At 41.1% G+C, this 15,312-nt stretch overlaps 1 protein-coding gene across 1 annotated transcript; it reads right to left on the bottom strand.

The window, feature by feature from the left end:
* Positions 1-1,812: 1,812 nt before the first annotated feature.
* On the bottom strand, positions 1,813-12,753 carry LOC310922612 (RNA-binding motif protein, X chromosome-like). The gene is given in 9 exon segments (XM_083883286.1): positions 1,813-3,042; positions 3,545-3,654; positions 3,656-3,850; positions 3,967-4,081; positions 4,443-4,559; positions 5,633-5,804; positions 11,233-11,339; positions 11,538-11,664; positions 12,715-12,753. Coding segments are annotated over 8 exon segments (1,233 nt in total). The 5' UTR covers positions 11,647-11,664; positions 12,715-12,753; the 3' UTR covers positions 1,813-2,734.
* Between the last annotated feature and the right edge of the window lie 2,559 nt (positions 12,754-15,312).

Here is a 15,312-nt window from a genome sequence, read left to right as displayed (position 1 = left end):
AAACTAATAGCAAAATAGGTTCTTACGTTTACAGACTCAATAAAGAATTACGTAAGACTACACATGCTTCTTTACATAAATACTTCCCTCTGTAAAGGTAGCTGCTCTTATCCTTTACTCTCTATTAGATTTTATCAAACTCTGCACACACTGTAAGTTACTTCCATTTCTTTTACTAACAATTATTTAGTAGAGAATTTTTATTTTCCAGAAAGCTGGATTAGCACGACAGTCACTACCACTTTTTCCTTATGAGTTTTCAGAGAAACAGGAAAGAGCCCCACTTTCACATAAAGTCCGAAGACAGCTGCTCTTGAATCTTCTTGGAAAATAATTTAAATAGGGTAAGCTTCAGAGCCATGAAACACAGCTGCTCTACAGTCTTAAACCATTCTGGAGGCACTTGAAGTCTGCACCTTAATCCCAGAGATCAATTCCTAATCTAAGATTATACTCAGTCTTACTGCTTATCCTCCAACATCTAACAAGACTGATTAAACATCAATACTGACATTTATTATTACAACTCTGATTTTTATGGTCTGCTCTTACAAAAATTCATACTCAGCACTTTCTGCCACATGACTTGAAGTGCAGTTTAAATATGTTTTTCTTTAGCTCTACCCAGATTGGCCATGTTTTTGAAGAGAAGTAGTGTCTTACTGCCTTCCTAACGTGGTTGGTTTACAAAATTTTTCTTAAGCCGCCTTCTCCTCCAAAATTTAAACAGAAGTCAAAACCAACACTTAGCCACGAAACTTCCTTGCAGCTATTACAGTGCTGTAATATTCACCTTAAATATTGGTATAAGCACCACTCATGTCTGCCATCAACACAGATGAACCAGCATTATTTCAGTGATATCTTCCAGAAGTTATCCCCCTGCAATTAAGAGAAGATACAACAAATTGAGAAAAATACATTTTACAGCACAAGTTAACCTACAGTAATTGCCCTCATTTCAAAACAATGGCGTAAGTTTGGTTTGCAGATTATTATTCTCTTCCAAGTTTTTACTACTTCTTTAAATGGTGGATGATTCACTGCCTTAGAAGGGACAGGAATGGCTTAGTGAGAAGGTTGCATGGCTTATGGATTCTCATTCCTTTTCAATGGTGCATAATACAACGATTTTGGGTTTGTGGTTTGGGTGGGTTTTTTTTCGGGTTTTTTTTTTTTGGGTTTTTTTTTTTTTTTTTTTGGTTTTTTTTTGGGTTTTTTTTGGTTTTTTTTTTTTTGGTTTTTAGTTGGAGGTCTTCACGTTTACTCTATTCTTTTGAACTTCATGGCTTTACCCGAGTTATAACTTGCCACAGGTTCTGCCACATGTACTGGGTATCCCTGCAACGCAGTGTCAAAATAAACAGAGTTAGGCATCCAACTAAACGTCAACTTTGCATTTCTTGCTTCCAACTCCCAATAGTTGAGCTGATACTTGTCAATCTAAACCAACTCCTGATTTCACAAGGCTTTAATTTTGTTAATGTGCTGTATGTGCAGCCTCTTTAAGCATCTTCACTGAGAGATACTGGTCACAACATACCCCCTCCTCCCCACCCTACATAGCAATATTCTGTCTACAGTGAGCTGCATTACAGCTTTAGTTTCAAAACTGGAGCCATAAATGCTTTTATCCAAGAATTGTTGAATTTGGAGAATTTCTAATGTACTGGGGAGTTTATTTTCCTTTTTTTTTTCTTTAATCTAGACAGCACTTCCATTGCCATGACATGCAGCTTGTCTTAGTGTACTAGAAGAAAGCAACTTGTTTCAATTTTGACTTAGACTGAAAAACTAGTTTGCTTTGCTTACCATCTTTGCTGTTTCACAGGCATTTGATGCTCTTAATCAGCTGTGGAATGCTGAAAGATTCACTTATTTTAGGAAGCCATAAGCCTTTGAGAAGTTGGAGAGAAAGACTTCTTTGCTTATCTTATTTTCTCCTTTGGAATCAAAGATGTTCCTTTAAAAGTGAAACACTACAGAGTTGCAAAAATTTGAAACAGTATGAGTAAGCACGGTTTTGCAGCTTCTTTGATGGAATTTCTCAATGGTTTGTGGTTTGTTGTTTTTTAAGTATTTTGTAGCTGACTTACATAAACATGATTTTTTTTGCAGGGGAGATCTTTTTAAACTCCCCATGAAACAGTAGGAAGGCAGAATATAGCATTATCCACTCGCTTTTTTGGTTAAATGAATGAAATCCTCTATTTTTCTTTAAACAAGGATCTGAAGGCATTTTGTACTGGTAATACTGACTCCAAATTCTAGGCACAACTGAGCTTTATGTGGAATCATCCCCACCACCCTCCAAATCACAAGCAATACTTTCAGAATGAGATGCGGAACATGTAGAACAATCCATCTCCATGTTATATGGTTGGGTGTTGTGCAGAAGATCTTAAGAACAGCTTGTTCCATTCAGGACGAAAATCAGATGGAAGTGTGGCATTTCAGGGAAACTTTACTTTGAAAATTACAACACTAGTACACAGCTCAAGCTCATACATTTAACATCTGCTTTCTGAAAGAAATGTTAACAATTTTGAAATGATTTAAACATTGTTTAACTTTCCTCACAAAAGCATAAAAGTCATGGAGGGGAAAACTTAACAGGCAACAATAAAAAAGGTTAAAAACAACTTTTCCTTTTAGTAGTCCTCTGGTAGTAAAGATAGAACAGCTTCCACATTTGAGAAATAATCTGTCTTGGTCCAAAAGTTTAAGAGTGTTTTTAGTATCTGCTTCTGCCTCCACCTCTATCGGATCTGCTTCCACCACGGCCACCACCTCTGGGTGCTCCGCGGCTTGAACTACTGTAAGAATCCCGAGGAGGTGGATAGCCCCTTTCCATGGACGGGGGAAGACCCCTGTCTTGTCTTCCAACACGATCACGGCCACTTGAGTAGACATCACTTCTGCTGCTTGAGTAACTTTCTCGGCTTCCATATCCATCTCGTGTGCTGCCGTAATCATCATAGCGACTGCTTCCACCATATGATGGGGGGGGCCCTCGAGCAGGTGGAGCACTACGTGAGTTACCTGCAGGGTCAATGGTCAGGTAATATGGCAACACCATAAGTTATATAGAACAATTTCAAATCTGAATTTACAGAATTGCTGTATTAAAATGTTTACTGCTAGTCTTTTATATGTATTGAGATGGTCTTAATATAATCTGTCACACTAATGATATTTTAAGTGGGGATTGTGTATCAGGCAGTGAGCGGTTTAAAGACTCTGAAGGAATGAAGACGGTGTTTGTTTATTCAGGCAGCTGTTTAACTGGGTATTCCAGAATAGCTTGTTTTTTTAGAGAAGAAACTCAGCTGTATTTTCCAGAGATAGCTGTCATTTTGAACTGTAGACTTTGCTTCTTTAGCTTATAGCTTATTTAACAAGATGATCAAATGATAACGAACTACTGCACTTTCACTGTAGGGGAAAAAAATTGTGCCATTTCCCCCTAAAATACAAGCAATCTAGTCAAACTCAGATTTTTTGACACCTGTACATTTTTATGATCCTCAAAATGGATTCTTACCGTAACTCTCATATGAATCTCTGTAGGAGCCTCCACTTGGATGATCCGAGTAGTCTCTGTCACGTCCACCACCGTATCCATCACGATCACTATAGGACGAAAGACTACTAAGACTTAGTACGTATCACTAACATCACAGCAAGAATAAAGGGACAGGGATGAAACTCCAACAGTAGGTACCTATATCCCCTGGAGGGGTACTCATCACGTGAACTGGAATGACCATAATCACGGTATGCGTAGTCTCGGGGAGGTGGTGCATAGTCCCGGGTATCCCTGGAACTGGGATAATCTCTGCTTGAGTAACTACAAAGAACAAAAACTGAGATGTTAGCCATACATCCTACCACAGAAGGCCTGGAATGAAGATCCTACTCCATACAAAAACCATTTCGTTAGAATACAACAGTGTAAGAATTTACCCGTCTTTAGTGCTATAGCCATCGTCTCTTGGAGACATGTAGACATCTCTCCGTGATGGCATTGGCTCTCTGCGCGGGGGACCTCCGTAACCATCTCTTCCACGTGACACAGGAGCTTCAGAAAAACGGTCCATTTAATTAGCATTTAGCCATGCAGAATACTCAAGGCAAGTGCTAGTAAATAGCTTGAAACAATTTAGCAGTATCTCTGGAGGCTACATTTAGAGCACTTTACATTTCTGCTAGTACACTCTTAAAGCAGCACCAGAAGAAACATATTCAAATTGCACCAAATTGTTCCCAACAGCTACAAAACTATATTGGTATGAAAGGAACCAAAGATTAGAAAAACAATACACTATCGCACAGTAGAATGAAATTAGAATCAACGACTTGCACCAGTTCGTAAGGGAAGACTAAGTTCCTAAGGTTCTACCACTGACTGAGCAATTAATTTAGTCTTTAATAAGTCTTACCTCTTCCTCCCATACTACTGCTACGCACTGGTCCTGAAGGTGCAGATCTTTTAGGTGGAGGACCTCCACTTCGTGGAGGTGGACCTCTCTTCATGGGTAGCGGCCCTCGAGAAGACCCTAGAATGATAAGGATTAATCAATTATTATTCCTGTGATAATCACCTGCATTATCCTAAAGCCTGAACTACGACAACTTAAAGGTGACATTATTACCATTACATAATCAACAGTAAACCTCTAAAACTAGACCTTAAAGCCTTCTCTTGTCTTCTAGCCACTGTTAAATGCTACTGGCAGAATTGAGAGCCAGACTTTCTACAACCTAAATTCCTGTCAAGAACTGTCTTCTAAAACTTATCCAAAAACTAAAGGGTGTGACATAAGGTAAAAAGACAGCTGATATACATAATCAGTCACAGCTTAAATGCTCAACAAGTTATTGTTCTCAGAAGACAAGAGCCACCTGGGAAGATGTACTAGAGAAGAGCCCACAGAGAGGGAACAGAGGCACTACTGGGTCTGCAGAACCTACTATACAGACTTGTCAAGACAGAAGTTTCACTCTTTCCAGGATTTTTTTTTTCTGCGTTACAGCTTTTACTATTACACCTCAGGTTCTGCTCACTAGTTCTTTTAAGTGAGGTTTGTTTTGATACTGAAAAGTCTGAATAAATAGCTGTAACTTAATGAATATCCAGTATCAAGTAACGTACTATCCTTACACTTTAGAAAGCTTCAACTCAACAAACATTTAGCTGCCCTAACTCTCACTCTGATCTAGAAGGATCAGCCCTACAATTTTCTCAGTTTAGACCTCTTGCTATTAAGAATGAAAGGCAGTTCCCTCTCTCTGGTGGTAGAGAATCACTTTTTCAACTTGAATACCAGAAAGCTTCCTTTCTCACGTGCATGGCAGGAGTTCTGCTTTTCTTTCATAGGCAAAAGTCAAGTGGAGTGTTAGTTGTAGAAAGGAATCTTCACATTTGAAAGCCTTTTCTTAAGGTGTACTTGCCTAATGAACAATTTGACTAAACTGCCGAGATCGTATTTCATCATTTTAATAAAGAACAACAAGAAGTGCACTATTCGGGTGTTTGACTTTTTTTTTTTTTTCCAGTAGGATTATTGTCATCTTCCAATGGGATTGTCTTGTGCTGTCGAAGTGTATAATGAGAGAGGTCAATACATACCCAAGTGACTCCCTCTTGAAGGTGGTCCTCTCGCGCCACTTCCGCCTCTTGCACCTCTAAGGCCCCTGGGAGGACCTCTGCTTCGGGGAGGGGGTGGCGGCCCACGCCTACCACCACTTTCAAAGGATGGCTTGGTTGCTTGTTCCACTTTAATTGCCTTCCCATCTAATGACTAAAGAAGAAGCTGCTTTACTTACTGCTCAGTCATGTTTGTATTTCTTAAATCAAGCCCCTCTTGCTTCACTATTATAGGGCTTCCATTTTATAAGTTAGAGCAACTCTAGAACTGATTTCGGTCTTCAGTATTAGTCCCCAAGTACTCAGCAGCATGTTGGGCCTAATTTCAATTTCTACAGTACTTCATTCTTGTGGTATTGATGGCAAAAAAACCACAGAGCAGCATCAGAGAGGATTTTCAGTGAAAACACAAGTGTCCAATGATTACGGCAGCCCCATGTCATTTATTTTGTAAACGAAACATGATATATGATCTACAATTTATTTTCAATTGCCGCGTACTTTTGTACCATACTAGGAGTGCACCTGTAGTTACAAGATTAAGCTGAAGGTATCTTAGCTTGAGTTGGGATTTTTGGCAATGGGGAGGCCATTTAGCACATTTTCTTGACGTCCTGATAAAATGGTGATCGCTGAAGTATTTAGAAGTTATTTCAGCATCTACACAGCAGACCAGGTATGACAATTCACCCCTTTTTTCTAGTGTTTCAAGCCGAGTTTTCAATCAAGGTGACTGTCATAATTTACTCTATTACTTGATTTTCCACAGGAAAAGTGCTTTGTGGTTGTGGTATTTTTGTTTGTGGGTTCTGTTGTGTGGTTGTACTTTTTCTGTGCTACTAAAATAATAGAAGCTTCTTCTGGAATATAGACACCAGGAACTCTGCAGACAACTAATATACTTTAAACATGAGCAGAGTAACATGTTGAATAATTCAACCTAGTTAATCAAATTTTTGTATGATCTTTAGACACCACATTTGGATATTATAGCAGAACCAAGATCACAAGCTCTGCTAAAATTAGGTTACTGCACGCCTATCCTGGCAAACATGGTTTATTTGCCTTTTTTAGCAGTTAAATATTTAAACTCTGCTATGACAACTAATTATCAGGAAGAAGATGTTGTTCATTGCACTTCTTTGCTGCAACAAGTGAACACAAACATGATTGCTAGTAATGTCTTAATCTGTCTTAACAGTGTTTTATTAAAGTATTGAATATTCTTTGTTCTCTATCAAAATCTAGCTCTCTGAAAATTCATTACATTAGCACCATGCATTTTGAGTTGTAGTGATTGTTTGAAAACCTGTGTGTACAGACACAGGTCCAATTTGATCTGTTGTGAGGGAAAAAAGTAAGAAATACCAACAAAGTCATACTGGTCTTGGCTTCGACTTCATGAAATATTTTATTTATAGAAGGTTTCTCTAGAAGCCTTTTGACTTTTGGCATGACAAACTGAAACATTCCAGGAGTGAGCACCAGTCACCCTAATGACTGGAACTTCTCAGTTTGCATCAAATTGATTTGCCATCATAATTAATCTCTCAATTTCATCCTTCACAAGCAGGAACAGTGGGCTTGAAGCCTTAAGCTTTGCTATGGCCACTGCAGTCCTCAATTTCATGGCAGATTCTTGACAGATTCTTTAAGTTTAGAAAGCAAACACTGTCCCCTTCTGCTAGCATGGGTTCTAAAAACCTGGATGCTAGGTTTAAGTTCTTTCATTTCTGTGATATAGGAGGTACAGTTTTCCTTGTAATTTGTCCTCCTAGTTTCTTCTGCCTTGCACTTATGCATCTTACCTTGGCAAAAGATAGTTTCTTTGCAGACTGCTTTACACAAGCAGTCTTAAAAAGCTATTCTATAAGTCCAGAAAGACCTTTCACTAGGTAGAACATTTTTTTTTTAACAGAAAATATCTGTCAAAGTTTGCCCTATTTCAAAGCAGAGGGGACATTTTAAGGTTTTACAGCTCAAAGAAAGCTCTTATCTCACCAAACATAGAAGTCACACAACCCATCTCAGAACAAGAAAATTTCTTCATTGAGCTCAGAGCACGAGCTGTCAACATGAACACTCATTAGTTTGTTTTTATAACCTTGATTCCGAGTGTTACAGAAGAATTTTTAATATGATATGAGCATCAGAAAGTGAAGCCACCCTGGTGCTAAATAGCATGGAAATAATTTAACCTACAAGTCATTTAAGACAGTAATAGTTTGGCAATCAATGTCTCTCCTATGTGTGAAATGAATAATCTGTACAGATTTATAAAGTGAGCCAGGGAACTTCAACCAAACACAATTAGAGAACTATCCTGCAAACTTCCACATTTCAACAGAAAAGATGAATGAAATTTGCATCATTTTGGGAGCGGGGCAGGAAATCAAGTATTTTAAAAAAAAATTTTACAATAACTTGTATGAAGCTGGTCCTAACACCACACAGGGCTTTCCTCTTCAATAGATCACTTCGCTGTTGCTGCTGCAATGACTCCATTTCTCCACATTCCTCGATGGCACAATAAGTGAGTTTCCTTTTGCCATATATATCTCCAAGCAGTGAAGATCCATTTCTTAAGAGGCCAAGCTTCTGAACACTGTATCACTTCTTCACAAAAAACAGGAAGCACTTTCTGTCAATTAGAGGAAGACAATCTTCTGTAGTGCTAGTACAGTTTACACTGTAGGGATTGTAGCATCTGCTTCCATCTTCTTAACACAGACCAGCTGGCTTGGCAGGTCTACACTGTAATTAAATCTTTGCTTTGTCCTGATCTTTTGCCTAAGGTCATATCCTCTCTTTAATTATCCATTTCATCTTAAGAATGTAGAATCAGAGTATCATGAGAACATCACTGCACTGAACAACCTGGGAGTATCCACATTTATGTCCAGGTAAGCCATATGCATTTTGTGGCATCATGATGTAGACTTGACTGCCATGAATTAAGATTCTTCTTAAGGAAGGCTAGTAAGCTGCTACAAAGTACTTCTGCATTTCTTATGCACTGCTCAGACATGATAGCATTGATTCAATTTAGTAGACAAAATAAGTCAAGTGAGGAATCTCCATCCCAACTCTAAAATAATTTATCTCCTTATCTCTTTGTCAGGACAAACTTATCTTCAACAAGTAAGCTTTAACTAGTCCATGCTTGTCCCAATATAATAGAGTGAAATATAGTTGTTCAACATATTACCCCTCACCCAAATTGGTGCAAAAGTTTGGATATATTTTCATAAATGTTTTCAAAATAAAAAATCAAATCAAAATTCATTCTTGCAGAATCTATTGGAGTCAGCCTCTTCTACTGGCTACAACTTCAAATTCCTTTGGGATGACAGAATGAGCATCAGACAGCCAATGCAGAACTCTTCCCTCGGCCAAACAGATCACCTAACTCCTTACAGACTACTTGAACTGCACACTGCTTCTGCTGCTGTTTTTCAAGTGCAGCAGAATCTCAAGAATGCTCCAATCACCTTTTCCAAATGGACAAAAAAACCTTCGAGTTGTGATTCATGACAAGTGAATCTTCTCACACCAGGCCTCAAACACCGCTCTTCCTCAGACCTCAAATGCAGAGTCTTTCTGGAATGCAAGCAGTATCTGTTGTCCAGAAGGCTTTTTGAAGATGAGAATTAGAGACCACCTCATGAATAGCTTACACAACCATGGTCAAAGCAAGCTGGATCAGAGGACATTCTAGGCCAAATCCCATTTGAGAATGTTCTTTTCACACACTACTTGCTGTTCTAATTTCAAAGCTGATGAAGGTACTTCTAGATTTATAGTGAAGACAAACCCGTGAGAGCGATGATCCACAAGGCCATCCCTTCCCGCGTTTCTTGACAGTAATGCAAATTGTGCATTCCAAAACAAGTAGACATAACTTCAGCCACAAACATTGTCTCATTTAGGTATTTTACCAAGCAGTACTCCCCCAAATGTGACCAAACACATGCCACAACAACCAAGACGTAGAACAGTTGGTGATTATTTTCAGAGGGATTTTGATTTGCAAGCTGCACTCCACAAACATGCAGATTAATGACTGAGTTCCATTCAGTCTGACAATTATCTATTTGTCCTTGAAATTACCTTATGTGAGGCTCCAATGACCATTTCAGAGAACAGAGTATTTAAGCACAGCAGTAAACAATTCTTTAGAACTGTGGCAAACTAGACAGTGTAAAAATAAAATTCAATAAAAGGAGCACCTTGACAGATGTTTAGGCTGGTATAGAAAGAACATCATCTGAATTTGCCACTCTCTGCCTTGACAAAACCTACTAGCTTGTTTAAAAAGGAAGGAAGTCTTCAAAGAAAGTAACCCTAATTGTGAGAAGGTTGTCATGGAGCACCCAGAAACATCAATACATGGAGTAGAAAACCCACTACCCTTCTGTAACACATAGCCTACTATAACACAAATACAAGAAGTTTTAGTTCACAAATACTACAACAAGCTCATTGTCTTATTCCTACAGCTGCTTTACTTACTACTGAGTGCAATAACTGACTTTTTCTTTCACTTCAACTTTTTATACTAACAAGACAAACATATCAAAATCCCAAGTATCAATTAATTATAGTCACTTCATGCTTCTTCACTTTACTTAAACAGCCTCTCAAGAGACACTGCTTACAAGGCCAGTGCAGTGTGACCTCAATACAACCATTCAGATAATGCATGGAAAACCAGAGTCTGCAGCTCAGGTGACCTAAGATGGCTTTCACTGCCTGAACAGATAGCACCTCTATGAAGCAGCTGTTGACCAAAAAATTGCTGACTTACATCTACCCTTTCAAACACATGCCACAATAGATTCAGATTATAGCAGCCTACAGTTCTTTGACAAACTATCCTAGTATTATCTTGGAACTTGTGCTGCAATTCCTGCATTTTATTTTTAAAATCATTACACGTCTCATTTCTCTTAAAGATAGACCATTGTATTTTAGGGTGTAATCGAACAAATTTGGTTGCCAGATAACTGCAAAGACATTGCATATTAACTGGGAAGATGCCCCTCACACACACCACAAGCAGATCAACAATGCAAGTCACAAATGTCAGAGATTATCAACAGAATACCAGATAGCTCATCAGTGCTCCAGCACTCGAGGAAGTCACAGTCAACCCTTGTTAAGGGAACTGTAAATAATTTTCAGGTTAATTCACTTCCCTGAAGTGTAATTTACACAGTACTGCATTCAAATATGATCAAAAAAGAAAAATCCAACCCAAAAGTCATTATTAAAACATGCAAAAATGAAGAGCTGATTGCTCATGGAGGAAAAGCCCTCCATCACTGATTAAGGAACAATAAGAAAAGGGAGTGTAGCTGACTGCCAGCCAGATTTTATTTTCTATTGTCAAATCCATGAACAGGAGAAACAGATTTCAGCTTCATGGAGACAGAGAAATTTTGTCAAATATAAAGTTACGACTTGTCTGCACAATATTCTAATCCATTCTCTTTCCAACTTTTATTACCAGTTGATTTATCCCAAAGATTAATTTCCCTGATCAGTATCAAACGCAACATATAATTGGTCCAAATTCCTACCTTTCCATTCATATCTCTGGCAGCATCTTTTGCATCTGCTGGACTCTCAAACGTGACGAATGCAAATCCCCTGGACTTGTTTGTTTCCCGATCTTTCATCAAAAGGACTGCAGAAACAAAGTCACATCAGCCTTCCCCGTAATTCCCTGTAAAGAACACTTAACTTTTATTCAACCTTTTAAGCTCAGAACTTCTTAGAGGACACGTAAGCACCATCATTTCAGATGATCAACGCCAAAAAAAGTCATCACAGCTATGCTGGTATTTGTTTTTACTATTATCATCATAAGAAAAGTTCTCTTTACCTTCCACAATCCGTCCGTATTTGCCAAATACAGCCTCAAGGGCTTTCTCATTAGTCTCTGTGTTCAGGCCCCCAATGAACAGCTTCCCAGGACGATCTGCTTCAACCATTTTGATTCTGTAAATGACCTACTAAAAAGAATGGGGCCATTATTAACAAAAAGTCAGACTGCAGTAGAGACTTCATAGTACATAAATGACTTCTGATCTCAAAAGCATAAGCAAATTTTTTTTCAGAAGGATGTTAGGTAAGAAATATGAGGTATAAAAAACTTTAAATAATTACAATTTTTTGTAATGGAAGCAACTGGAAGTAGTATTAACAGTTACTTCTTCACATTGTAGCGTATTTAAAAGATATTAAACAGGACTTTGAGTAGAAGAACACAGCACTGTTAAAACGAGGCAATACTGATGAATGAGAAAATTCTTCCAGAAGTGCTGTTCTTTTTGCCCTGGACGACAATCCTAGTACACCTTTCCTTTAAATCCTGGACGTTTCAAGTAATTTACTTAATATGTCGTAGTAATACAAAATTCGTAACTCTTCAAACCATCTTCGGTCAATACTTCTAAATCAAGCTCATTCTTTGTATTATTTAAAGTACATAGAGCCTATACTGAAGTCCTGGCCTACACAATATGTGAGACTGAACAGACACCAGACCACTACTGCAGTTCTACAAAACAATGTTACAGCTACAGCCGCGGAGGCGGGAGGGTTAAAAAAGAAAAAAAAGCCCAAGAGCCGAAGACAAAGCCAAACCTCTCCGTGCCTGGCAGGTCGCCCGGAGCCTGTGGACAAGCGCTGCCCGCGTGCCTCTAGCGCGATGGCGGGAAGGCCCGCGCCAGCTTCGGGCACACACGGGAGCGCGGACAAAGCACTCCTGGGGGAGCCGCGGTGGGGCCGGGCCGGGCCGCACGGGGCCCGGGTTCAGCCGTGCTCCGGAGCAGAGGGAGAGGCGTCGGACCCTCCGCGGGCTCAGGCACCGCCACAAAATGGCGGCCACGTCTGGCAGCGGCTCCGCTCCGTCCCCGCGCCCGGCAGCCTCCTCGGCGCTCACCCACCGCGCGGCTCAGCCCCGTCCGGACACATCGGCGCGGCGCTCCGGCCGCGCCCCCTTCGCCCTCCCCGGGGATGCTGAGGAACCTCCACACCTAAAATGGCGGACACCGCACCTCACGCCGCCGTAACCCTCCTCGCCGCACCGCAACCGCGCGGGTCCCGCCGTCCTAACCAGAGCCGGGCAGGGAGGGATTGCGGGTCGGGCCCGGCTGCGCCGCGCCTCCACTGCGCCGCGAGCGACACACCACGGGGCCCGCGACCCGCACCCCGCGGATTTCGCCGCGGAGTCCCGCAGCGTCCTGCGGTGCCGCCCGCACAGCCCCATCTCGCAGCTGTACTCACCTCCAGCCGTTCCGATCCGCAACTGCGCAATGGGGGCGAACAAAGGCGCTGCGGGCCTTTATAGTTTTACGTCACCACCGGACGGAGCCCCGGATGCGACGGCGGCGGCAGAGCCGAGCCCGATAGGGGGCGCCCGCGGCCTGCCGCGGCCTCGGGGCTGGCGCGAAGTTCCAGCCGCGGCCGGGGACAGCGGGGCCCAGAGGGCCCAGAGGGGACGAGGAACAGCGCGGCCCGGTGTGGACGGCGCACAGCAGGGCCAGAGAGTCCCGTCCTGCCAGGAGTGGGGAGTGGGTCGGGGACCGCGAGCGGCGGGAAAATAGCGGGTGTGGGCCGTGGGAAAGGCAGGGTAGAGCTTTGTTTGCCGGCTGCGCCTCGTTCCGAAGGATTGAGGCCGCATGTGGAGTGCTGTGTCCAGTTCTGGTCTCCTCAGCACGAGAAAGGAGCTACTGGAGCTAGTAATCATCACTCAGATTAGATATACGGGTCATCTCTCTTACAAGGAGAGATATGGAAGCTGGGGCTGTTCAGCCTAAGGAACAGAAGAATGAGAGAAGAATGAGAGGGGATCTCCCTAATGCATGTAAATATCATAAAGACAAGTGCCGAGGGGATGGTGCTAGAGTATTTTTAGTGGTGCCCAGTGACAGGATGAGGAGCAATGGTCATAAACTAAAATACAAGAAGTTCCACCTCAACACGAGAAAGGACTTTGCATTGAGGGTACCAGAACCCTGGAACAGCTGCCCAGTGAGGTCATGGAGTCTCCCTCTCTGAAGACCTTCCTGTGTCACCTGCTCCAGGTTACCCTGTCTTGTCAGGGGGATTGGACTGAGTGGTCTCCCAGAGGTCCCTTCCAATGCTAACTGATTTTGTGGAGCAGCAGATCTATCACTTCTTTGGAAGGAAAATCACATTACTATAAGTTTAACTTTGAAGTTTGTGCAGGAGCTTAATCCAGTTCACTAAAACAGCCTTAAAGGCATTTTTAATTAGTTTGATTAATACATGTGCATGGCAGCAGTCTTTCCTTGGAGAATTAACAGCAAACCAAAAGTGTGGTTTAAAATTAAATGTGTTGTTGATTGCACAAAGTTTTGCCATTTTTGTTCATCTTGATTTGTTAATTCTTTATACTCAAAGTTCAACTGTGATTTTCTTTGGCTGGCTAAACCTGATAGCGAAAAAGTTAGGAGAAAATCTGCTTATGCAAAAATTGGCTAAATTTTTATTATTTGAACCCATAAATTATCTAAATTTATCTTAATCAGTCATCAAGGCCTATTTTCTTAGTGCCACCCAGTATAATCACCATACAGTCTTTTAAGTTCTCCCTTGAGGTTCTTGCATGCAGTTCTCCAGACCTTTATTTCTGGGAAGTGCCACAGATTCTATGGACTCTAGGGTCATTGCCCAGTGCTGTTACAGTTGCTCATCTGCATAATTGCTACATTCTGATAAGAGAATATCAGACGCTATCCTTCTCTTCAGTTTTTCAGTCTGTCAGATACTGATATTCAGCTGCTGTTTGTGCTATGAGAAGCAGAAGGCAACATTGCCTCAGATTAGCTCATAGATGTGTTGAGAACACAAAGGAGGGGAGCTCTCAAACACTGCTCTAAGCTCCAGTATGTACTTGAAGATGTCACCTTACAGTGTGGAAGCTCAGAGTTTCTGGATGCTGTTACTGTGAAGGGGAAATGGAAAAGGTGACCTTTGTAAGGAAGTGGGAGGGGACTGCCTTTGATATCAATGCAATTGCCGAAGAATGGCATTACCAGATACTCATACAATTATCATATGAAGAAAAGCTTCAAATTCTAGTCCCAATAGAAAAGAATTTAAACTTTAGAGCCTCCCTGATGTCACCCTGATTGTTCAGCCTTTTCATGTTTTCATTGTAGACTGGAGAATTCCCAGGCATTGTAACAAAAACAAAGACTGATATTTTGTAAACATGCATTCCTTTCCAGGGGAAAGGACAAATTGATGGATTTCTGAGTTGACCCTTGGAGTCTGAGGGGTGTTCCTTTCGTACCCCAATCCTTGACCAAATCCCAACAACTACATAAGTCGAGATCCCCAAATAAACTTCCCTTTTTATTCTCATCTCACATCCTGATGGGTGAGTGTGGTTCTTTTTGTGTCCTCTTATGACACCTGGGATGGATAGCAAAAACTAAAGCAAATTGTTAGTCCTGTAAAAAATATGCTAAAAATGGCCTCCATCAAGGTAGAGTCTCTGTGCTTCTCTGACCCACAGTATATTTATTGACTCCTGCACAACTGGGGAAAAAAAAGTGATCAAATGCCTCTTTTTCTGTTTCCTCTGCTTAAAATAATAAAATGTTTCATTGATAACTCCCGGCTTT

Source organism: Zosterops lateralis (genome assembly GCF_965231275.1).
Source record: "Zosterops lateralis genome assembly, chromosome: Z".
Classification (NCBI taxonomy): domain Eukaryota; kingdom Metazoa; phylum Chordata; class Aves; order Passeriformes; family Zosteropidae; genus Zosterops; species Zosterops lateralis.
Note: the sequence above shows the minus strand (reverse complement) of the source record. Positions and strands in the feature narration are given on the sequence as shown.